This window comes from Haemaphysalis longicornis, unplaced genomic scaffold (assembly GCF_048455015.1).
Source record: "Haemaphysalis longicornis isolate Haplotype H1 unplaced genomic scaffold, Haemaphysalis longicornis Haplotype H1 scaffold_6, whole genome shotgun sequence".
Classification (NCBI taxonomy): Eukaryota; Metazoa; Arthropoda; class Arachnida; order Ixodida; family Ixodidae; genus Haemaphysalis; species Haemaphysalis longicornis.
Window position 1 is genome coordinate 70,010,466 of NW_027526407.1, and position 24,945 is coordinate 70,035,410.

Sequence of the window (24,945 nt, forward strand, 5' to 3'; positions counted from 1 at the left end):
ACAACTGTGCAATTGCAGTAGTGCGTGTAGTTTAATTTGGTTATACTATTTTAACGTTAACCGGCAGCAGCTGCACGCAATACTATCTTTTTAGTGCTCGTTTATCGCTTTCCTGCCGGCGTCGAGCAGCGCAAAATTACGAAGCAATCTAATATTAAATTTTCTTCATCCGTATCACGTCTTTCGAGTATAGAATTCACTGTAGTGGGTTTCCAAGATGCGGTTCTTCATAAATTTACTGGTGCTGTACTTGGCCTATGACCATTATTAAAACAATTAACCCATCTCCAACTTGAGTCCCACCACTTGGAACTGCCTGCAAAAACGAAAGGTGAGGATTGGCGGGTCTTCAATAAGAGTAACTTAATTACGCGAGTCAAGATTTCATTCAGCTAGTAAATTATCCCACCTATGAAATAGCGAATAACCTATCACTACTTGAAAAAAAAAAAGCAATTCCAGTCATGTCCTCATAGAATGCCATTCGTGGCCACTGCCCTGCTTAGATTCCTCGTTCGTAGTAATGCTGAAAGAGCACAGCCGATTTTTGGTTGAACGCAGTGCCAGAAAACTCCTGTCGCGAGTTTGGCGCATTTACGGCGAAACGAGGATCGAAGGAAGTTGCCTGATTTCGAACTCTATAGGCACAGCGACCCTAGCCAGCTTCGGGAGGGTGATGCTGTTGTTCATATTCTATTCCCAAGGTCTAAAGCGGCGCCCGTCTGTTTTTCACTCACTTCGGTGGCGCTCCGCCTCCTTGCCACTTCCGGCTCGGTTGTGTTTTGTATGGTTGTGCGTTCCTCCTCGGAGGCTGAGTGGTATGTTAGGTGCCTCTCCAGCTGTGTACGTTCATTTTGCTGTTGCAGTCGCCGGTCTACCCTACGAGCGCCGACAGTGTGATGGATAGGTGACAGAGGGATTCGAAAGAAACGATTTCGCTGTTCTCCCGCTTGTTTCAATCCCCACGCCTGGGCCGCGAGCGGATTGTTGTCACGCGTCCCCGTTCTTCAACGCTTTTGTGGCTACTGGTCGGCGTCGCTGTTGAAGGTACGTCAGTGTATATGCAATGATTCAGTTGTATCTCTTGTAGCATCTTGGTCATGTGCGGCGGCAACACACTTGTGTATAACACCGCTTTCGCACTTCTAGCCCCGTCCTGCCACGCCCGAAAAAGATTTTAAAGAGAACTACGGTGGTATTCTGAAGCCTCACCCGCCACTATTGCCGTCAACATTTAAAAAAAAAAAGTTTCTGTGGGCAGTCTCCAGAGGTACCAAGAAGAATGTAAACTCCCTGTTATAGACAAGTGTGTAGCGCACTGTACTATTATGAGCAATATGAAAGGGAACACAGGAACGCGTGGCAAACAGCCTCGAAACAGGCTCGGAGCAATACGCGGCTGGCGCTGTGAAAAACAAAGTGGGAAAGGAGGGCGCTCTTGCCCTAACTGTTGGCACTCCCGCCCCGCTGGAATTTCTACAAAGCAGCAGCTAAGTTCATTACGCCGATAATATGGTATCTTCCGACAACCGATAAGGCACACGGCGGGAATGGGAGCAATTGTTAGAACAGCGTCCCCCTTTCCACTTTGTTTCGGACGGCGGCCGCTGCGTATCACTGATAGCTGGGTCTGAGGGTGTTTTTTACGCGTTCCTGTGTTCCCTTTCATATTGCTCGTAATAGTACATCTAAATCATTGCCAAGAACAATTGGCGATATTTCCTTCACAGAGATCTAAGGGACGGCATAGCATGCTTCATTTGTAGCCGCCAAAGAAAGGTTACTCTTTTTAGTTTCCGTCAGCCCCTTTAGCTGGAACTACTGTTTGCAGAAATGTCGCAGAATGATGCGGAAATCGATCGACTTTTTGGTTCAAAGTGGCACGTAGTGGTTAAAAAATATCAGGAAAATTCCCGTTGTATGGAAGCACCAGAATATAAGAGATATGCGCACAAAGTAGACGACATGCCATTGCGTCGACAAGAAAAAAGTGACATTACTTCAAGAAGATCAGACAAGGAGACTAACAGACAACGTTTATAGGCTTTTAGAACCGAAGTATTTAGATTTCGCATTTTATATCCGATGGTGGAAGGGGTTGGATATAATACCTCCTCCATAATTAGGCGAAGATGATACTCCTCTGGCTGCGAAAAAGCATGCAGATTGTTATTTTGTCTGTGTATGCATCAACAGCACCATTACGTTACGACAAGCAGAAGTTTATTGGTGCGAATCTCCCAAAAACCATGCTGCATGTAGCCCGTCCGGGAAACAACTTTGGCGGCTGCCAAAATTAGAATAAGCCTTTGTTGTACACTTGGCTTCCACATTTTTTTATGCATACAGATTTTTTTCTAGCAAACACTAATAATCATATTACTTATCGCTATCATCCGTATCGTGCATTAAAAGCATTTTCGCGGCTGCAGGACAGCCGCTTGCCGCACCGCCGTTGTCGAACAAACGGCTCACAAACCTATCTGCGCTCGTTCCTTAGGGCGAGTCCGTTTTGCATACCTTAGATTCTGAGATTCCTCTTTATGCGTTTCCCTTCTTGCGTCACCCTCACGCGCCTTGTCTTGTCACTTTTTTTGCCCGTTTCAAAAAAGCACATGATCATTCTTTTTAACCACGCGTCTCAGCGCAACCGCTAACACAACGGCTGCTTCAAGCACTTGCAGTGTCTTACTCTTCCCAAAGAGCACCACTATCAAGAAGCACCGCTGTTCGCATCTCTAAATGCATATATTCGCGGTCCCAAATGTTCTGTCCAGTTTACAGGTGCTTCTTCGGCTTCAAAAAAAAAAAAAAGAGAAAAAAACTCTACAGAGAACATGCGGCTTCCACCGAATGGCCTTGAAAGAGGCGACTGCTGTGTGTTACGCAACCGGATGCAATGCTGTTACGCCGAAGAGGAAACTTCCGCGTCGCGTGCTTTTCGAAGTGTAGCACTTTTTTTAGTTTCGATTGGATTATTCCGCTCGTACATTTAGCGACCCTGGGTGAAAACGTCTCTCCTTTTTCTCTCTCCACCTTCCCGCGGCAGTACTGGCGGCGCGCCTGCGCGAAAACGGCCATCGCTGCTGCTGCTGTCTTCTCGGACATTATAATGCAGAAAAAGAGACGCCAAAAACACCAACAAAGTAACTATTTTTTTTTTTGCGTCCTTGTAGCGAAAGACGAGAAACTCGTTCGTATTCCGTGAAGCTGAGCTGAAGAATAGGATTTGTGTTGTGCACGTGCTCTGCTTGATGACAACCTTGCCAGTTTTGCATTGCGCACCTGTGTTGTGCTAGGCGCACGTCGCGTTCGCGCACATGATGCAAAAAGTCCTCCTGCTCTGGAGTTAGGTTGACTTGCAGCACCTTCTCGCGCCCTCCCGCAGTGACTACTACAAGAGCAGACGCTCCGCATGGGTTTGCGTTGATAAGCAAACGGGCGGTTGAATTTTATTGAGCCAAAATGGGACTTAGCGAGCTTTATCGCTATCACATTGGTTAAAATATCAAGGAATGGTCTTCGCTGGTCAACCAAAGCCCGAAAACTGCGGATTTCTGTTTTTCGCAGTCAGCTCTCGCGCGCGTCATTGCTGTGCGGGTAAATGGTTGAATGTCATTCGTCCGGTGCTTTCATGACACTCCTCTTTCGCAGAACCTTGCTGTCATCCCTCGGGATAGCTGAAAACATGTGCTTCCGTGGCGTACGGTTCAGGACGCAAAACTGGTTAATACAGAAATAGGCAAGCCTATACGAGTCCCACAGAGTAGCGGTTTGTGCGAGTTGGACCCATAGCGAAGTGTTAAGGTGCAGCATAAGACGATGGACAACTAACTCAACCAAGACACACAGTAGCGCACCGTTTATCCCCTTTGTGTTAGTGGTCCCTCGTCTTGTGCGGCGTTATTACACTTCGCTCTACAAGTCGCCGTAATCGTGAACTGCAGGCACTGTTGGGACCATTCGCATGAAACCCTGAATTATGCCGTGATACCGTGTATTCAGCTTGTTGCCTTATCCACTTTATTTTTGCTGAGGACAGCGTCGTCGAAGTTTAATTTCAGAGACAGTGGAATGTGTTGCGTGCTGTTAAAACAGCTGTTAAAACAGTTTCCCAATGCACTTTGTTCGGTGCATAGTTGCACTTTGTTCGGTGCATCAGTTATTTAAGTGCACGCGAGCTACTTTGTACAGAGCCGCACTCGACATGTTCTCAAGAATTATTTCTTGTTTGTTTTTGCATTGGTGCTAAGCGTCAAGCTCCACTCAAGAGAGTCTTGTGAATTAACCTCCCGCCGGTTCCTCCTTGATTGTGTGTTAAAGTTATTCTGCTTCGGAAATTTGCTGATTGGAGGAGGCTCTACACGTCCGTTGTTCCGCTTTACACTTCCGTTGTGCTATGTTTTTTTTTCGCCTTCTGCACTATCAGCACTGACAATAAGACGAGATAAGGAGCGAGGTGCTAAAAATAAAATAATTTGCGTTTATCATCTGCCTTTTTCAATGTTCTTGAACTGCGAGTGGTACTGGGTAGCGGACCTTCGGCTCAGTCCTTTTGCCTCTACGGAATACAGTCGTCGGCACACGTACAGAATACTTTGCCCTCATCCGCAAGTATAGCGTTATAAAAAAAAATGGCGCAACTTGCACTAGTTGGGCAAGGCGAGAGAAACAGCAGCGCTGGTGGGCCCTCTCTTTTCGTCGGAGACCCGGCTGTTGCATAATCATCAGCGGCAGCAGCCCACTAAGCTCACTGCATGCACCTTTAACCGCTCCTGTCCCGTGCCGCTAGAGTCCATTCTTTGCATCTGAATTTCCGTATTTTGTCCCTCCATCAAATAATTCGCCTTCCTCTCTTTGTAGACGCGTTTCTCGATATCCACTCTGTCCCACTAGTAGTCCTCCGATTGTCATTTCGCCTAATTACGTGACCAGCCCGAGTCCATTTCATCTGCTTAATTTGAACTATGATAACTTCTACTCCAGTTCGTTCTCTGATCTAGGAAGTTCGTTTTCGGTCTCTAAATGTCACTCCGAATGTTATTCGTTCCGTGGCCCTTTGAGCCCACTTAGGTTTTCTTTCAAGTTGTTTAGTAAGGCGCCAAGTTTCCGCTCCATATGCCATCACCTCACATTTGTTTCCGAATTTGCCGCTGAAAGCTCTCCATGAATGGCAGGCCGGGATCGTTTCATCCGCCGACTTTCAAATCTCTCCCAAAGTGGGCCGCTTTAGCGTGTGCTAGAACCTGCGGCCAAGTCCACAGCCAACGCCCGCGCTATGAACCCAAAAGACATGCGGCGCACCGGGAATAAGCTTCACTCGCAAACGCTTCCAGTGAAAACATGGCTGCGAACAAGTAACTTGGATCCCTTGGCCACACAACTGCCGCTTCTGCAAGCAACCAGAGACCATTGTTTTGTGCTGTGCCGTGACGCGGTCTTTATCTGGGACGCTTTGGAACGGACACTAAAAAAGGACACTGACATCACCCCGTACACCATTCGCTTCTTGCTATTTGAACACGTTAATTGGGTGCCATATGGCGTTTTTGTTCCCCTGGGATTGTTTAGCTTGTGGAAGTGCCGCATGACTTACCGGCAAGCGAAACTTGCTAGGCGAACCAAGTGCATTTTTCGGGAACCGGCGGCGTTGGTACGGAGCGTTTATACGGCGCACAGTGATCCACCGGAGTGGCTGCCTCTTTTTGATGCGTGCGTTTGCTTGCCTGAGTTTTCAAATGGTGCCGATCTACGTTAGACGGACGGGCTTACCCTTTGCTGTCTGTTATGTTTTCAGATTGAGTGTTAATTGTCTTGTATGAGTTTTTCTAAAATTTCTATGCATTAAAGAAAAAAAAAGATAGTGTAATCGAATAGACGCCGGATTCATATGACACGAAAACCCAAGTTCTTGATTCCGACACTGGGAAGCGTTTTTTTTTTCTTTCCAATTCGCTGCACCTGTTCTTGTTCCCCCCTCTGCTAACCCCGAATTCTCGAGCTTTTCGAGTGGCCAAGTGGTTCGCCTTCCGGTTTCACGCATTAAAGGTCCGGAGTTCGATTTCCGGCCCCTCTCTAACCCCTTTTGTTTTCTTGAGGCTGCGAGATTTTGTGTCTACGACAGAGGGGATTGCTTCAGACTAAACTGTTCTGCTGTTAAAATAAGTACGTGACGCTTTCTTTGGGTTCTTGTTTACGAGACTATGGTTTATATTTCATGCAGTAAACTGCGGCAACTGCTATACAGGGAAACAATTTAAAACTGCTTCGTTTTCAATCTAGAAGAGGTGAACCTGAATTGAGAGTTTTGTAGTTTATTGTACGCACAATGTCGACACTTGTTTTCATTGAGGTTTAACACGCCGACGCTACACAGACGATGAGGCGCGCCGTAAAGGAGTGCTCCGGATTAATTTAGGCAAACTAGGGATCTTTGACTAGCGCCGAAAGGGCAAACACACAGGCGTTTTTTCTTTTCGCTTTCATTACAACAGCGGCTGCCGTGGCCGGGCATCTAACCCGCGTCGGTGGATATTTTGTGGAGTTCATAGAAAAGTTTGTCGGGAAAGTTCCAGAGGGGAAAAATAAGGTTAACTGTACGGACGCAACTGCCAATAGCTGCTGAGAATAAAAAGAAACCGCCTTATTACTGCTTGCCCCGTGTGAGCTGACTTTTCAAGTGTAGTATTCAGCGTTCACTGATCAAATGCAATATATTGGCAAAGGAAAATGAGTACGTGGAGAGCATGCTGCCACCTTCATATTATTCGGTAGCCACCAAATAATTCGGTAGCACGTGATGGTGGTCCTGGTAACACAGCTCGGTTCGCGAGAACTCGAGTGGTTGCGTGGGCCATTTCATTCCCCTGTAGACCGCAGCGGGCCGGAATTCGTATTAAGATAATTTTTCTTGGGTTGATAGTCTCCTCTAACCGCGAGGCTGCTGTAGAGGAGATCCTTCCTTTTGTGGATTTTACGTATGGCGCACTTCGAATCGCTTATGCTTTTGGTCACTCGGGTAGAATGTATAGCAAAGGCTATGCCCATTTTCTCGCCCTGTGTGGGGTCTTTGGCCGGTGTGGATGCTAACGCCATTGTGAGTCGGTCATTGCTGACGGCTGCAATTGCCATGGCGTTAATTGAGACAAGAGCCGCCGTCGTAGTAGTCGGCAGCTTCAACGTAGACAATCTCACGTGGCTCACAATGGCTTCGGAAACGTTTGTCAAGGGCTTGTGCCCTAGCTTGCCTTCTTTACACGTTTAGCTCTGTGTGCACATTTCTGGGTAATAGCTGAATGCGAATGTATTTTCGCCATTCGTGTGGAAGATCACCTTCATTTTGGGGGGAACTTCCGCTTCATATTCCGAGTGACTGCAGAATGAGTCTTCCCGTTTTGCTTTTAGACAAGCGTTTCAAATGGGATGTTTCTTGCGTTTCGATTAGTTCTTGAATCGATTCCTGCATGTCTAGTTCTTCGAAGCGTTCGTTGAGCGTGGTAGCTGGTAATCTTATTGATTCTTTACAAACCTGTTTAATTGCGCCATTAATTTTTATTTTCACCCCATTTTTTAGTTCCACGAAAAGAATGCAGTAGGTGATTATGCTAATTACGAGAGAGAGAGAGAGAGAGAGAGAGAGAGAAAGTTTTAATGAACACTGAAGAGCTTGGCCCCATTTATGAAGGGGTTTGCTACTTCTGATGGGGGGTGAACATAGTGAGGCGAAAAAAGAAAAGAAAAGGGGAAGAAGTACATAGTAACCATGAATAAGAGGGAGAAGAAAACGAAATCAGTTAGGAACGTAGACAAAGCTTACAGCCCCAGGAGGGGAAAAAATTGAGGATTCCAAGGTTAAAGAACCTCGATTAATCCCGAGTCAGACAAAAAAGTTAAGAGAGCCTTTGTCCCTCGCGCCGCGTCAGCGTGATTTTGCCACAGACCAAGAAAGTGATGCAGCTCTAAAGAGGTTCCGCGTAACAGTCGCGCAAGAGTTCTTTTCGCTATTTCGCGATGAACTGTATGCTGCGGGCAGTAACACAAGACATGCCGTATGTCTTCTCTCACAGAGCACACAGAGCACAATGGCGAGTCCGCCCAGCCTATTTTAAAAAGAAAACTACTAGTGAAGGCAACGTTCAGGCGTAGTCGGTGAAGGACACCTTCTGTTGGCTTTTGTAAGCCTCGCGGAAACTGGACATTGCACTGAGGGTCGATCACGTGCAGAGGAAAGGGTGTCCTAAGAGGGTCCTGCCAATCTGGCAACTGCAGTTTCCATCCCAGTGCATTCGTGGCCGTACTTACGTCTTGTTTGGAACACGGAATTCCAATAGACACAGGCAGATTGTGCGCCTCTTTCGCTGCTGCGTCAGAGACGACGTTCCCCTGGCAGCCGGAATGACCTGAAAACCATCGAAGCGAGATGCGGTGCCCGTCTCGTAGCCCAAGTGTCTGCTGTGCGTGTAGATCATGCACAAGTGGTTGCAGTGGTGGGATGGCCTCATCAGTGTTTGCAGGGCAGGCCGCGATTCGGTAAAGATCACCCATTGTCGAGCGGGACTATTGGTGATGTGAAGGAGTGTCGCCCTAATAGCAGCTAACTCAGTGAAGGTGGGCGACGTCTTGTGACTGAGTTTCTCTTTCACAGTTAGTCCAACCGACGGAATCCAAACTCCAATGGCTGATGAGTCAGACCTACGGACCCGTCTGTATACATGTGAGCGTGGCCAAGATAGCGCGAGCTGATATGCTTCAGCGTGAAGTACCGCAAGGCTGGCTCAGACAGAGATGATTTCTTGCCTATACCTGGTACGGTGAGGCATATATCCTATGGTGCAACTTTCCATGGTGGAAATGCAGGCTTGATTGGGCGTTCGAAGTTGGACGGTAGGAGGTTACGTACATGAGGGGTAGACACCTGTGCTAGAGGATGGTCAGCACACCGGGTTACGTGACGGAGGCTGGTGCGAAGGAACTTTTGGGCTTGGAGTGTCTGGGCGGACATGCACCTTGCTTCGCAGAGAGTTCCATTCGTGGATGTGCACCTTGGAAGGCCCAGGCACATGTGCTGAACTTGAGCCTGTGCACACTCTAGCACTCTATAGTTTGTCTTAGACAAACCAGTCATCGCTGGAAGGTTGTACAGCAGAAGGCCAAGAAATAGTGCCTTATAGAGTCGCAATAGTGAAGACACTGAGCAGCCCCATGTGTTTCCTGTCAGCATCCGGAAAATGGGCAGAAATGAGTGCAGGCGTTCTCTGAAGTGACAAATAGGGGGGGCCCAAGATAGTGATCGATCTAATAATACTCCAAGAAATTTATGGGTATGAACGTACGGTATTTCTGCGTTATTTATGACCAGAGGATAGCGGGGTATACATCCTGCCTCGTGAAGGCAACTGCGGCACACTTTTCAGGTAAAATTAGCAATCCGAAGGTACTAAGGTACTTTTGAATTGCAAGAAGAGCTTTCTGAAGTTTGGATCGTATACTTCTCCGGTTTTTGCCAGAAGCCCAGAGACAAATGTCGTCAGCGTAGAGAGATATGTTGACACCTTGGGGTAGTACTTTCGTGATGCGGATGAGGCAGATTCTAAACAGGACTGGAGTTAGAACTCCGCCTTAAGGGACACCCTGTGTGATCCGATGCCGCCTTGTGTCGCCTTCATTGGTGGTCATATAGACATACCGATTCTGCAAGTAGTCACAGAGCCAAGTGTGCATCCGCCCTCGTAGCGCTACAAACGTCATTTCCCTTCGAATAGCTTCATGAGCAGCGCTGTCAAAAGCCGTCTTCATGTCTAGAAAGACAGCTACTGTGATATTTTTTGCAGCCTTTTGCCTATGAATATCCCTCACCAAAGCAATGGCGTTGTCGATGCTATTTCTTCCTTATCTCAACCCTGACACCTCTGGGGGATACACTTCTCGGCCCGTAAGGTTCCAGACGAGTCGCTGCAACACCATTTTCTCCATTATCTCTTCTATGCACCTTAGTAGAGCAATATGACGGTAAGAGTTGATGTCAGTCGGCGGTTTTCCTGGTTTGAGGACCGCTACTAGGCGATCAACTTTCCAGCTTGCTTCCACGCGGCCTGTCTGCCCCGACTTGTTGTAGAAGGTAAGCAGTCGCCGGAAGGCGTTACTGCCGAGCTGCCGCAAAGCTAAATATATAGCGCCATGGGCGCCTGGTGAAGAAGGCAAGTTAACGGACACTAACGCTGTGATTAGCTCGCGCACAGTGAATAATTCATCCATGAGCGTAGCATTCGTTGTGGAGAGCCAATCAGTCAGGACCTCTGAAATCACTGCAGAGTTGTGGGGAGCGCTGACCTTGGCCCAAAATTCGTCAGCTACGTCCAGTTCACTGACGCCACGCTGGAGAGCTATTGATAGGAACGGATGAGCTTGACTCGGTGTTGCTCTCAGGCTGCGGAAAACTTGCCAAATGCGAGTCAGCGGCTTGCGGGGTTTAAGCTGGGAACAAAATTCTCTCCAGTGCTGTCTTGTGAGCTTATTCAAGTACTTCTGAATGCGCTTCTGGGAATGCCTTGAAGCTCGAATGTCATCTGGTGATAGCTTTTTTCTCGCACAGCGCTCTGCTCTCCTGCGAATAGCGCGAAGGCGTTCATACTCTCCGTCCACTGGTGCCCACGCCTTTGGCACCAAGCTCTGCCGTGTTGACTGTGACTGGGCCCTGGCAATAGCTTCCTCTAGCTCTTCGTTCGTAGACAATGCGTCAGCATTATCTTCCAGCATGTCTCGGAAGGTCGTCCAGTTTACAGTCGACAGTGGTCGTTTGATGGTACTGCCGCGGACTCCATCAATCATGGTGTACGTTGGCATGTGGTCACTGCCGAAGCTTTCAATGTCTGGATACCAGGATGTGACAGGCAGCAGAGAAGTGGACACCATAGTCACATCCAATACGCATGAAGTCCTGCACCCAAAGAACGTGGGACAACCACTGTTGAGCACTGCTAGACCTGCTTGGCTGGCCACATCGAGCAGACGGTTTCCCCTTGGTGTCGTCTTAACACTGCCCCAAGCAGGATTGTGCGCGTTGAAATCCCCTGTAAGCAACTTTGAACTTTGCCTTAGGTGCAATGTATCCAGTGATTATAGTGAACGTCACGTGATTGTGCTTCACCAAGTGAAGTCATATTGTCAAAGTAAAGTCATCAAAGTCAAGCCATAACGAATTGAAAGGAGAATCTGCTGTTTTCTGAGCTCGTCAAAGACCGATACACAGAGTATCCCGAAAGACGGACATCCCGACGCAGTCTGGATTCCGAAATCGCGATGACTGGGAACCTGTGTTTAGTGATGAGTTGCCTAAAATTAGGCAACCTGGATGATAGTCTGCAGACATTCTACTGGAACACTGTTGCCTGGTTCCGAAGAGTTTGCATCGGTACCGTCATAGCACTCCCAGAAGACGTTACAGCCAGTTCCGGAGGAATGGGGTGATGGTGTCAAGTAAAGTAAGAATAGCACGAGTCACAGGAGACGCGAAAGGTGCTAGAACTGACCATACGGCATCAATGAGGAAGATTATCGATGCACCAGAGTTCGTGTATGGTTGCACGCTCTCCCGGCTCATGCCGTCTTGGCTGGAACGTGTCCAGGCGCGCTGCCGTGGGGCAGCTAAAGTGGTGGGAGGGGTTGGTGCTTGAGGAACTTGATCAGGCATCTGCTGTGGTAGCGGCGGGAACTCAAAGAAGTCAAAATTGGTGTTCCGACTTTGCCTCTCTTCTGTCGTTCTTTTGGTGTCGTGACGCGTGGAGCGTTTATTGGATGATACCGCCGCCTTCGCTGCCTTGTAATCTACTTTGTTTTGGCTCTTCTACTTGTAGATGCTTCTCTTTTGTCGAAACGTTGGAAAAAAGTTGAAGTCAGCCTCATGAGTCCTGCCACAGTTTGGACAGCGCTTCTCAGTTGAAGTACAGGCCTTCAGCTCATGGTCGTCTCCACAGCGGGGGCAGCGCAACTTGCGCTTCCACGTTCCAGCAATATGACCGAAACGCTGACATCGCGTACCCTGCACCGGCTTTTCTTCGTAGTCGTACACCTGGTGTCGGGTGTATCCCAGAATGACATATTCAGGACTCGTGTCAGTGGTGAAAATAATCTGTATAACCTCTGACGTTCCCATGCGTCGCGCCGATCGTGCTGGTGTTCTCTGCCACACGCTCTCAAGTATTTCAATGTCAGAGATGCCCTGAGGTACTCCTCTGATAACTCCAACAGCACAGCTTGGTGGGCTAGGATCATAGGCACGCATGGGAACGTCACCGATCGCTGTTATTTGCATTAGACGTTCAGTAGCATCGGCCTTCCTTGTGGCTATAGCCATGAGGTTGAGCCTGTCATTTGGTCGCAGCTGCAGCACCCCGTCCGGTGCCTTGCCTTCCAGGCTTTCTTTCAGCGACAGTGGATTGTAGCGAGTAATACTTTTTCTTGAATCCAGTGGCTTTATGATCACAGTAAGGCCATGCTTTGGGGAACATGGAGCTGCGTCGCTTGCCGCGACAGATAGAGATCTTTCAGATCCTCGACGTCGTTTGGGAGGCACAAGTTGAAACTTCTCGTTGGAGGGGAGTGTGCCGTCTTTAGCGTACTCATAGGTCATGGTGGTCGAAGACTCGGAAGAGATTGAGCTGATGTCGTGATTCATACCTTCAGTGGTGACGTCAGCGCGTGTGGCCGCAATAGCATCCTGTGGTGCAGTCCCCGTAGAGAGCGAAATTGCAGGAGGTCGGAGAGGCACACTCTGCGGAGCATCAGAAGTGGATGGTAGACCTAGCGCCCCAGGAGCAGCTGCAGCCATTGGCGTGCGCACAGGGGGGGGGGGGGAGCAGTGGGGGCGGCCGCCCTCCAAATCATCTTAGGGGGGCGCCAAATTTGCCCCGTACCTTTACCGAATCGAACCTGTCCCGTAGGGTTATCACCATGCGTGTGTTTTCACGACAATGGCAGCCGAAGAGCCACCATAAGTTACCTTCCAAAAGCTGTTTATTTTAAGCCCCGGAAATGTAGGCGGGGACCAAAAGCAGGCCGTCGTGAGAAACACGTTATCGCTTAATTTTCATTGTTGCATCTATTGCAGGGTTTGTCCTCTTTCTCCTTTTCCTCGTAAATAACGTGCGTAGCACCCAGCAATACAGCTGCGTAAAGAGAGGTTCAGAATAGACAATTTTATCTTTATAAAAGACAGATGTGTCATGTTTCTGTGCTTTAGCGAGCATGGAAGTTCTTTCGACAGCGCGTTGTGAAATCGATTCCGCATCCGCACTATAGTGCCTAGAATATACATTCTAGGCACTATATCTGCACTGGGACCTGCTCACACACGAAACTAAAGGTTCTGCTCAGAAATATTTTGCATGGGTTGCAATTCCATCACTGAAATAAAAATTTTATACACATTCCTCGTCTTTGCTCTGGCATTCTGACCATTAGGCCTTCAGAGGGAAGAGGTCGGTAGTTGCCTTGTGGGGCGGGGGGGTGAGGGGGGGCGCTGCGGTAAGACTTCGACCCCCTAATCGAGAACCCTGCGCACGCCTATGGCTGCAGCCATCGAGCTAAGATGTGTATCGGGCGGGTGGGGAAGCCCCCGAGGCTTCGCGGAGCTCGCGGACAGCATCGCGAATGTTGGAGAACACTGTTCTAACCACATTGTCGGTGTAAAGACTTGAGATCCCACAATATAATCCAGAAAGCGCAGAGCGGGCCGAGCACCACTTCACTTTGTTGTCGTCTTTCGCTAATCACGAAGGTTTGTATTATTTGTATGAGCATGCCTTCCTTCATACCTGTATGCTAATTTGCCACTGTGGAGATGAGTCGCATGGTGAGCTGAGTGCTCTTCACCAAATAAAGCAGTCTCTTTGTTGAACCATTAGATTGCAGTCGTAGGCCGGGCATTCGAATGCTGTTTACGACTGGGATCTTCTGGTCGTACCCGTAGACGCAGATGTCGGGATTCGACGGGTCTCTTTACTGTTCCCTACTGGTAGTCCGGCGAATGATCAACTCGGATTTCTGAAAAGAACAGTGCAGTCCCCCTTCTTGAACATACTCCCGCACCGTCTCTACTACCTCTTGTAGGGTGTCTTGAATGTGCCCATCGCTGCCGCCACCGATCCACAGCGCGACGAAGTCGGCGTACAGACTGTGGTGAAGGCCTTCGATGTTGCTTAGTTTCGCTGTCAGGCCCTAGTAGTGAGGCGTTGAAAAGTAAAGGGGGAGCAAAGGCTCTTCAGGTGTACCCCTACCACCCAGTGCAAAGGCACCCGGCTCATTTCTGCTGACGTAAAGAGAAGCAGTCCTGTTTGTAAATAAGTCCCTGATGCCTTTATTGTCCTCTATTTTGAGGTTATTATCGTTTCTTTTTGTTCAGGCAAAGCTTTTAGTGAATAATCATGCAGGGAATTTACCAAATGTAATCGTGCGCACTAGCGAACGCCTCGCCTCACATCAGCAAAGCGGCATGGGGGAAAGGTGCGACGAAGACAGGTTTCAAAAAGCACTCTCTGGAAAAAAAATGCCGGTACATCGGGCCCAAAAGCTCGGCTACACCTTTTAATGCGAATCTTGAAGGTAGTTGATAACGTTTACAATTCATTTTCTGGCCTATTGAGGATAAAATTAAAATAGGACATCGCTGGTTTTGACAATTTCCTTTCGCCGCTATGCGCCTTTCGGTGTCAAACCAATCGTAAATTAAATACCGATTGAGAAAGCCAAAAAAAAAATGTGTCTGTTGGTCTCATGGTTCCTCTCCGAAAGGCCTTGATGAGAAGTATCTGAAATAAACATATCCAAAAGCTTTACAGCGAAAGCTTTCTTAGTGGGCGGGATGGCATCCTGTCAAAATACTGATGAATTTCCCCGTAGGCCAGTTCGGAAACCGAAAATCTCTGAAAATATCTCTCGACACAGGATGCGTACGTGAAACCATTGTGTCAAAGCGGCTACTTTAAACTTGGGAAAAAAGAGACGGTTCTAGATAAGACAATACACGCATCGATTGTCGCATACCTTTACTTTTCCCACATAAACCACGTATCGGTATACAGTCAGATCGTTTGTAAATTCGGTTATTTAGTGCGTGAAAACTCGTCGAATGGAGTCGTTCTTCGTTTGCGATTTGGGTCTTTTAAGGCCGGACGATCGATCGTGAGCACTTTCAGAGAACATTGGGCATGCTTTTAGCGAATGTTCGGACGCACTTTTAACGCGGTTTTGAGATGAAAGAGCTTTCCCGCTTCCCTCAACTTTTTTTACAAAGGAATGGAAAATTTTTGTCTCACAACTTGCGTACACGATCTATTGATTTAAGCCGTGCATTTGAAAACATCGCTAACCGCAACCATGGCTAAGCAGCAAAAAAGGTGAATTACTGCTGTGCACCCACCATGGTCGGGGGATCAGATTCCAGCTGATGTAATGGTCAATACGACAGAGGCCAAAATAGCAAAGCACCTTTTTACAGAGTTTTCAGAGTGTTAAAGAACCCTAGATTCTCTTATTTATTCCGTACCTTTCACCTACGGCTGGTACCCTGCATATTCCATGTCCCGTTCCGCGGACTTCAATCCAGATTTCGGCAGTTTATTTCGTCTTGCTGTAAAGGGAAGTCATCAAAGGAAGTAAAAAAGAACGGTGAGCTCCCCTTGATTTAATGCTGCCAACGACATTGAAGCGAAGCATGCTATCCCTCACTCATGGCGTCGTGTTCGAACAAAGCGTGGTTCAGGAAAGCCGACCGTACAAAATGGGTTTCCACAAATGCACATCAAGCCTCAAAAATCAAGCGCATAGGAGCAGATTGGAACCACGATGTGGTTGTTCCCTCTCCCATAGGAACCGGTAAAACACGAAAGTGTAATGTGCATTCACAGGAGCATTTGAATGTTTTTGTGCATCGATACGAACTCGCACATCGCTATTTATATATCTTCGGTATGGCACCGTTATACGCATCAACGTTAGACACTGGATTGCACGCATCGGAGCATTGCGTAAATCCGACTGAAACCACAGGCGCTCGCAAACAGTTCGTGCGAACGAAACCACACGTATTGTCAGCGCATCGTTTGGTGACCGCACGGCCCGCTGCAGTGAAAGGAGCAGCGGACCGTGTCACGGGGGCGACATTCGCAAGTCGGCATCGATCTTACTCCGTGGTCGTTTCCTTACAGGCTTCTACGCAGGTTACGCTGCGCGTCCCCAGTACACGTAGGCGCTGGTATCGAGGCGCCAACTGTCGGCGCTCATCAGCGTCATGATGTAATACTCCGCTTCGCATCTCCTAGACGGCAGCACCATCTGAAGGGAAGATATAAGGCGCGTTTGACGCGCTATTTACGCATCTGTTCATAGCGCAGTCCGGAGCTCGTTTCGTACCTCCCGTTGGGGCGAAAGAGTTCGTGGTTCCAATCCCGGCGCAGCCGCGTCAATCGTAGGTTTTCTCGCTTTGTCATTTCCGGAATGGATATGACGTCAATCAGATCTTGGTGGACCCCGGCATAAAACAATTTCGTGTTAAAAAAACATTATTGGGGCCTTGGGTGCAGCCTTAGATCGAAGTCAGTGTCCTTCTGGCGCCGGCGGGATTTTCGGCCAACTAGGCCAGTGAAGCCTGAGGAAGAAGGTGGGTGCTGAGCAGCGCGGCCTCTTACTGCTCTGTGTTCAGAGTTTGTAATAAAATGGCGTACTTTTTCAAAGTGTGTGGGGTTTCTGTTTGCAAGATGAAATCACATGGGATAGGTATGCGTAATGATGGCGTTGACGATACAGCTCAAAGCGTTTCTCGGAGTAGTAGAGTGATAGAAGGCTATGGGTAAAATTGTCTCCCGTGGTCGGAATCGAACCTGGGTCTCTTGCGTTTTGAAGCCGACGTCTCCGACTGCGCCATCATCGCATTTGGGTAGCTCTGCATTTCTTTGGATTCGTTGCGCGGGCGTACGTTTTCGACTTCGGCTGAGTTGACGTGGACTTTGGCGTTGAAATGCAGTTGAAGTTGACTTCAGAACTTTGGATTTCGCACTTTGTTAGCGCGGAGTTTTGACTTTGATTTGACTGAGTTTGAATGAAGAAAGCTTCTCGTGCAACCATTGTCACCACTCTCAAGGGGTGGGCTGTCGAGAGGTTGGGTTAGTCGCCTCTGCCGAGAAAGAATACCGGCAACTCTACAGACCATTTGTGACTAGGGGGCGGCCGTCTCATGCGTGGTTTTCGCCTACAGGAGCGGAAAGAATGATACATAACACTTAATCTCAGAACCAACAGACATATTCTAACTGGCGAAGTATGGTACAGGTAGCAGAGTATGACACATTTACGAGAGGTGACAAGAAAACGGGGCAAGTGCGCGAACTACAGAATGATACAAAGGAGGATATGCTATAGAATGATACAAATAAGGAGCGTAAACAACGAATGCTACAAAGAGGAGTGTAGTAAGCGTGAAAAGTTCAATGAATATGTAAGACACCAATTCCCACGATATTCGGCGACTGGACCGGATGATGCACCGCTGTCCGCGGCGATGTTGCCTGCCTGTGAAGCACTGCTTCGGTGTAGGGCAGGTCGTCTGATGAAGACCACGGTCATTCAAGAACCCGAGACCATGTTATTGTCTTCAAAGACGCGGGTCACCAATAATGATGTACCCACAGACGAAAAAACACCATAACATCACGACATACCAGCGATACAGAATCGCCTCGGCTCCGGCGCTAATTTTGTAGCAGCGCTAACGCGGAGAGAGGTAAACAGACGAAGTGCCAGGGTCAGTCGGTTGGAATATTAACCTTTACGCACCCTGTACTACCGCCCAGTTCTCGTCTAACTCGTGAGGCTGCGCGCCTCATTCGGCAGGCTCAAACCTCTTCACCCCTTCCCATCACATACTTCACCGCATCTATGGGCGCCCTGGCCATCCTTCCTGTCCCACCTGTTCTTCCTACCCATCAATCCCTGATTCTTATTGGGACTGCACCCCGCCATCTCTTGCCCCATCCCTCGCCTCCATCACCTCCTGGGAGCTCTGGCTGTCTCTCCCGCCAACAGTGAACATCCAGGCTGCCCAGGAAGCTCTCTACAAACACGTGCACCGGATCCACACAGGCATTCAGGAGTACTGCGTGGATCTGGTGAATTGAACCTTCAAATTTGGACCTGGACTTAGGTCCTGCGGAAAATAAATGTTTGCTCTCTCTCTCTCTCTCTCTCTCTCTCTCTCTCTCTCTCTCTCTCTCTCTCTCTCTCTCTCTCTCTCTCTCTCTCTCTCTCTCTCGAAAGTTCGGCGCGGATCGATTCTGGCAATACTACGTGGCTCCAATAATACTGTCGAACTTTATGGTTATCGCCCAGCGGCGGGGATGTTATGTTGTTATTGACTTTGCGGCGTGTACGGGAAACTACGCGCCGGCGGCTGGGCGATGGTTCATAGACGCCCGGTTTGACAGTTTTCCAGGGCCTTCCAGGTTGGAATTAGAGGGGAAATGCGCAATAACTCGAGCGACTGCACAACGTCAAGGAACGCAACGCAAAAATAATAGACGCTCCCTAGCAAAGTTGGGACGTTCTTAGATAAAATTAGACGCCGTACGCGGGAGTTTCCAACAACTATCTTTCGCCTAAGGAAAGGGCTTTGATTTTTAAGAGCTGCCCCCAGTAAAATAATAATATTTTTCCTTCTGGGATAAGGGTCCACAATAACTGCTGTCTGACCGGCCGTGGCGGCTCAGTGGCTAAACAGGCTACTTCGATTCCCGGTCGCGGCGGCCGCTTTTTCTGGTGGACGCGAAAAGCTAAAAACGCTTTTGTGTGGAGATTTATGCAGGCGTTAGAGATAACCAGGTGGTCAAAATAATTTCGGAGCCCTACACTACAGCACAGGCACGGGCACAGCTTTATTACATCTGGCTCCGAGGGATAATCGGAAAATAACCCGCCGCGGTGGTTCAGTGGCTAAGGCATCGTGCTGCTGAGCACGAGGTCGCGGGTTCGATTACCGTCCGCGGCGGCCGCTTTTCTGATGGAGGTGAAAAGCAAAAACGCCCGTGTGTACGAGATTTCGGCGCACGTTAAAAAACCCCAGGTGGTCGAAATTAATCCGGAGCCGTCCACTACGGTGCGCCTCATCGCCTGCGTTGCGTCGGCGCGTTAAACTTTACAATCAATAAATGATCGGTAAATAGCGCTTACTGCCCAAAAAGGAGCAGAGCACGCACTCACCTTCCAGTTTTTTCCCCCCAACTCTGGTGTTTCCGTAGTATAGGTTCCATTTCCTGTCACATTGTCATAAGTGGCAGAGCGATTTGCGTCCAATATACCATTTTGTTTACGATACGGAAAGTAAAAAGATTACCATCCTTTCTTGGAGAAAGTTGAGAAACGCCAAAGCTTTGTAAGATATGTGAGGGGTTCCTCGGGGACCTTGCCAGCACTCTGGAGTAGGCCCCCAGGCTAGCTCCCGGCGTGTCAACCAGGCGGGCTCCCATGGCTACGGCAGCCCAGCGAGGTTCGCCGATACGAGAACACAGTACACAGTAGTGCCGAAGCACAGCCGCTTATTTGGGGAATCCCAAAGCATGCGAGCACAAGGCTCGACGGCATTCACGAATCACGCCGTCCTGGTCGTGACCGTGAACGGGAGGTAGGCACTCACGGCGCGCGACAAACAAAGCTCCCACCTGAGATGCACGTATCCATCACCGCCGCCATGTTCCGCCGATCTCGACCCGACCGGGTCTCCGACGAGACTCTCCCGTCTCCCCGACGTTCGCGCCGCCCGCGCCCGCGTGCCTATGCCACACACATCGGTGGTGCCATCTCTCGGGGGACGCCGACGAACCAGCGGAGCGCCGGACCGGTTTCAGCGCACAAGCGTCTCTCCCGAAGCGCGCACCGGCTCGGGATCGCAGGTCGCGGTTCTCCACGATTCCCACAGCTTCCTCATGTCAAAACTGCATCAAAAGTGCGCAAAACCGTTGGCTAAAATTTTGTACAAACTTCGATGAAAGTGCATCCAGTGATTGTCAAAGCTTTAAACACTGCAAAAGCAAACACATAACGAACTCATGCGAAGACGTTTTGCGCACTAGGTAAACCCATCTACGAACAATCCAACTGTATACCAATACATGGTTAACGAGGTGCTACTGTATACTCCTTTATGATAGACGCCTGTATTGTCTCATCTAGAACTGTTCCTTCTTCGTAATTTTCAAGTAACTGGTTTGACATAATGGAATCCCGGTTTCAAGCATGCGCCGTGTGTCCAGTCATCTTATCACAGCTTTTCTGTCGACCAACCGGTCTACGGGGAAATGCATTAGTTTTTTTACAGGACGCCATCGGTTTCAGCAAGGAAGCTTTCGCTTTAAAAATAGTTAAGATAACAGCTCCAGCAGTGACTGCGCGGGGATATATTTTAGGGTAAATAACCTCTGTAGGCCCTCAGCAATTCTTTTGATTGCTATAGGGCCCGCACTTCGAGTTGTTGATCAATTCGCTCTCGCGCTAAAAACGGCTATAGCGTTTTGGTTATCTCAGTTGGTAGAGCGACTGGCCTAGATAGGCGGTGGTCCCGCGTTCGAATCCTGAGCCAGGACATTGTTTCTTCAACTGCGAAGTTTCCCAGGAAGCTGTACAGCTTTCCTTTGTAGGCGTACGGCCGCATTGAGGTGGATGCCAAATTTTCCCTCTCAGAAACTTACTTCACCTTGGGGATTTCCCCTAAATCTGGTCGACTAACAGCTGTCCATCACTTCGAGTTGTTGATCAATTCGCTCTCGCGCTACAAACGGCTATAGCCTCCTGGTTATCTCAGTTGGTAGAGCGACTGGCCTAGATAGGTAGTGGTCCCGGGTTCGAATCCTGGACCATGAAAAATTTTTATTCATCTGCAAAGTTTCTGAGAAATCTGTACAGCTTTTCTTTGTGGTCGTACGGTTGCATAGAGGTGGATGTCATATGTTCTTTCCTAGAAACTTACTCCACCTTGGAGATTTCTCCTAAATCTGGTCTATGTGTAAATGAGTATTACTCGTCTTTGAGTTTGTCGCTGAGTCCCGGCTCCGAGTTTCATGCTGCGGTGATATGTTGTTGATTTTGGGAAATTCGTCTTTAGGGGTAACACCTGTACTTTTTTCGGATTAATTTAAAGCTTTTGCTATATTTCATGACCACAAACACACCTGGTCCACATGATATTGTTGGATGACGGCGACAACCAAGGGTAGCCATGGAGAAAAAAATTCGTCCATATTTGCAGCACTGTCTCGATCTTTCGGATCAGCATCACCTTTACCCGCGGCGAAACAGCGGCTGCAATACAGGCAACGGTGGATCAGTTGCAGCTGCGTATTGCGCAACACGAGCCAATGCTTAGTCAAAAAAAGAAAACTTCTGTGTCGCTTGCCCCACGTAGGCGCAATTGGAAGGAACGCTGGTTGAAATACAAAGCAGACTACAATGGGCAGTGTTTCCGCGCGGGACAACAAATAGACAGTTATAGCTGAGCAGAGAGATGCGCACGCAAGTAGCGGCAGCGCAGCACGCGCACCAGTTTTAGTTGAAGAACCAGTTTCAGTTGACCGCATGCAGAAGTTGGTGCGTGGATAGACCAGTAGCGTCGAAATGAGCGCTTTGTGTGTCACGCCGCGCCACTAAACGCTACATTGGCGAACGATACACGCCGTTGTCCGGCAGCGCCAGGCCTATTCCTAGCCAGTAGAAGCCGTAAACCAGTTTTGGGGGAGTCGCCCGTGTCTTTTCGCGCGTGAGGGAGATCAAAAGGAGGTGGGGTGGGCTCCGCGCACGACTCGCAAAGCCCGCAAAATCTTTAACGCAAGAATTCCAGACGGGATGGCTCACGCAAAGCGCGCTGCTCCCGCTTGCGTTCTACGCATGCGCACTAGCACTCCCCCATTTATTTCGCGTACGAAGAGTTGCTGTGTGCGTTCCCCTAAAACAGTTCATTAACCACAATAGTGGCGCAGAGCACCTGCGGCATAGAAAACACTGAAGGGTAACCATGGGCTTTTGCAAGCGTTGCGAGAAACATTGACTGTAATAATCGTGCGGGTAACAACTCTACAGTTCCAACACAGTTACAAGCGTCCTAAAGAATAACCCTACAAAAATCTGGCAGCATCCAAAAAAAACGGCAAAACGTCGATTGATAGGTTTCATTCAACAGAAAATTATTCACTCCAGATGATAACTTCAGTCGCATTTCAACGGTCACTTTCATTCCGTTCTTTCAAAAACCAGCCATTGTGACACGTGCCATAATAATACGGAAGACCTTAAAGGGACAGGCAACCAATTTTTGTCGAGTGTATTTTCTTTATCCCAAAATCCAGGGCATCACTTAAAACACCTTAATCCAAAACGGGTTTCCAAAGCGCCCCAGAACTTTTGAATTCAGAATTTTTAGATCAACAAGACGTACGTGTCCCGTCAAAAGGAATCCTGCCAACCATGACAGTTAGCCGTGTGGCAACATACTTTAAAGTGCACGTGAGGGGCCCTATTTTCAACTGCACAAATTCACAGTGAATTCGCCATGTTTTTTTTTAAGTGCGAATGCACTTTATAAGCGACCCCAAACCTTCCACCGCCGGCGGCGGCGGCGGCGGCGGCGTCCGCAGTCCTCCTCTCCCTAGCAACGGCGTGGAGCGGAGAGGAGCGTCGGTAGCAACGGCGCGGTGACGTCACTTCACCACGTGACCGCGCTCGCTCCGCCTCCTCGCCGTGGCTGCGCGGGTGCGCGCCGCTCCCCGCACCGCTCCTCGCGCCATGACGTCACAGCGCGCCTCCTCTCCCCAGCAGCTGCCGCGCGCCTCTCTCTCCACCGTGACGTCACACTCTCTCCTCTCCCCCTCGCTCGGCTGCAGCTGCCGTGCGCCGCTGTCCCTCTCCCCTTGCGCTCGCCTCCTCTCTCAGCCACCTGGCTCGGCGCGCTCGGCGCGGCGTACCCCCCTATATATGCAGCGATAAACTGCCAGACCTCCGTGGGTCGGCTCGCGCGCGCTTACGGGCGAATGCCAACGGATTTTAACTTTACTCCCCCTCATAGCATCACCCCGTGCATTCGCACTTAACCATGTTCACCCTCGGGGAAATGCTTGGGAGTTTGTTTTTTTTTTGTAAGCACAACGTAACCAATCAGTGACGTGATGCACGTGTAGCTATGACGACATGCAGTGTAATTTGACGCTTCACACATAAAGATCACAACCAGGCTATCAGATATTTCGCATAAAAGGTATAAAAACACTTGGCATGTGTGATAAAAATTAAGATGGTACCGGAGGCTGGCAAGGGAAACACATTTCTGTGGGTCAAAATTGGCGTCAACGCCACAAGGCGATCGAGTAACGTTAATCCAAAAGCGAGCGAAGGGGATGTTGAGCTAAAGAACGTCACACAATCTTTTTTACCTTGTCTATTTATTTCTTTCAATCGGTTTTAGTAATATAGTTGAGCTATCTGCTTCAATGCAAGCTTTGTCGCGTGTTCACCTTCCCGGCCGCCACAGCCGCCACGATATCGTCTGCTGCTATGTTACAAGTTTATGGCATGATCATAGAAAAAGACGGCCGCGACCATCGCTTGTATGACACACAATAGCAGCGAAGCGCTACGCCTGATAACCGCGGAGCGCACCGATGTCGCCGATTCACTCATTCATCAAGCTCGACTTCAATCAGCGCAGTAATGATTAAAACAGCCACTTTTCTTTGTTATTTTTCTCTCGAGTTCGATCATGTGACCCCGCAGCTTAGTAGTAGTAGCGTGGACAAATGTCATGCACTGGGTTCTTTTTGTCATAAAGAGGTTTGTACTTCCCTCGTATGTTGCTGTTACACCAAACAAATAAATTTATTTTATTGCCAAACATAAAAGCCAACTACGGCATGTTATTTGTATTCTGCGTGATCGCTGACTTGTAAATAATTAAAACTATTATTTCTTTCGGTAGAACACATGCTTTAAACCGCGCGTCATGCGGAAATGCGCCTGATGCACATTCCCGGGGTTTTCAACATAGAGTTTCATGCTAATATATACTAGAGGGAAATCTGTCGCTGCAGTCGCGGGCCGCCTTGGGTGGCGCCATTGCCGCTAGCGACGTTCCACGCCAACTTGGCTTAGCTATCCTAATGGCTTCTTTTTGTCACGAAGCCAAAACAAACAAAAAAGAGTAACATTTTTTTGTTGTTCATCGTGCATGAAGCTTCTACATAATCACTGAGAAATTAGCCTTTTTGGAGGTTTAATATTTTAATAACAACACATATTTAATGAACCTTGTAGAGTAATATATTTGCTTTTTTTGCAGCCAGAGCCAACTTCTTAGCCTGTTCACGAGCCATGCCAAGGGCAAGTGGAACGTGCCTGCCCGGAACATGACGGAACACTCGCTGAAGCGCGGCTCCCCTAGATAGTGGCGCCAGATTTCCCTCTAGTATATATTAGTATGACACTCTATGGTTTTCACGGCGCCGAAGGTCGGTGAAAGTTTTTGCCCTATTTCACGGCGACAGCAACCACCATTTTCAAGCTATTACGTAACATTGCGTCACTTTTACGTGAGTTGAAGTTGCCAATGTGTGACGTTATCGTTCCCGCCAGCTGTTTAAATTACGTCATGCCTTCTCAGCCAATCAGAGAGAGAGTGCGTGATATACAAGCCGCATTGTTGTTGAATAACAAACACAGGCGTACGTTGTCATGGCCGCTGCTTTTGGTCTGGTTTTTCGTCGCCGGCCAACAATTATGCGCTTTCAGTACAGAGAGATATAGCAAACTTTAGAACTGCCTCCTGTAAACGTCACGAAACGCCAAAATGACGACAGCACACACAACCGCTTTCTCAACCGGAAGCACGTGACCAAAATTGAGAGCCAATCAGAAAAAACTACC

At 48.7% G+C, this 24,945-nt stretch overlaps 1 protein-coding gene across 4 annotated transcripts in view; it reads left to right on the top strand.

The window, feature by feature from the left end:
* Positions 1 to 787: 787 nt before the first annotated feature.
* The window catches only part of LOC144142902 (atlastin-2-like), a 45,922-nt gene continuing 21,764 nt past the window's right edge, over positions 788 to 24,945 (top strand). Inside the window, exons 1-2 of one of the 4 annotated variants that reach the window (XM_077674734.1) lie at positions 788 to 1,047; positions 3,050 to 3,146. Coding sequence is in view for 2 of the 4 variants with exons in the window: in XM_077674735.1 (XP_077530861.1) it covers positions 24,510 to 24,530 (21 nt within the window). In the remaining 2 variants the exon portion in view is untranslated. Of the gene's footprint in view, positions 1,048 to 3,049; positions 3,147 to 24,339; positions 24,531 to 24,945 lie in introns of those variants that run through there. The other 3 variants (XM_077674733.1, XM_077674735.1, XM_077674732.1) reach the window with 3 other exon arrangements.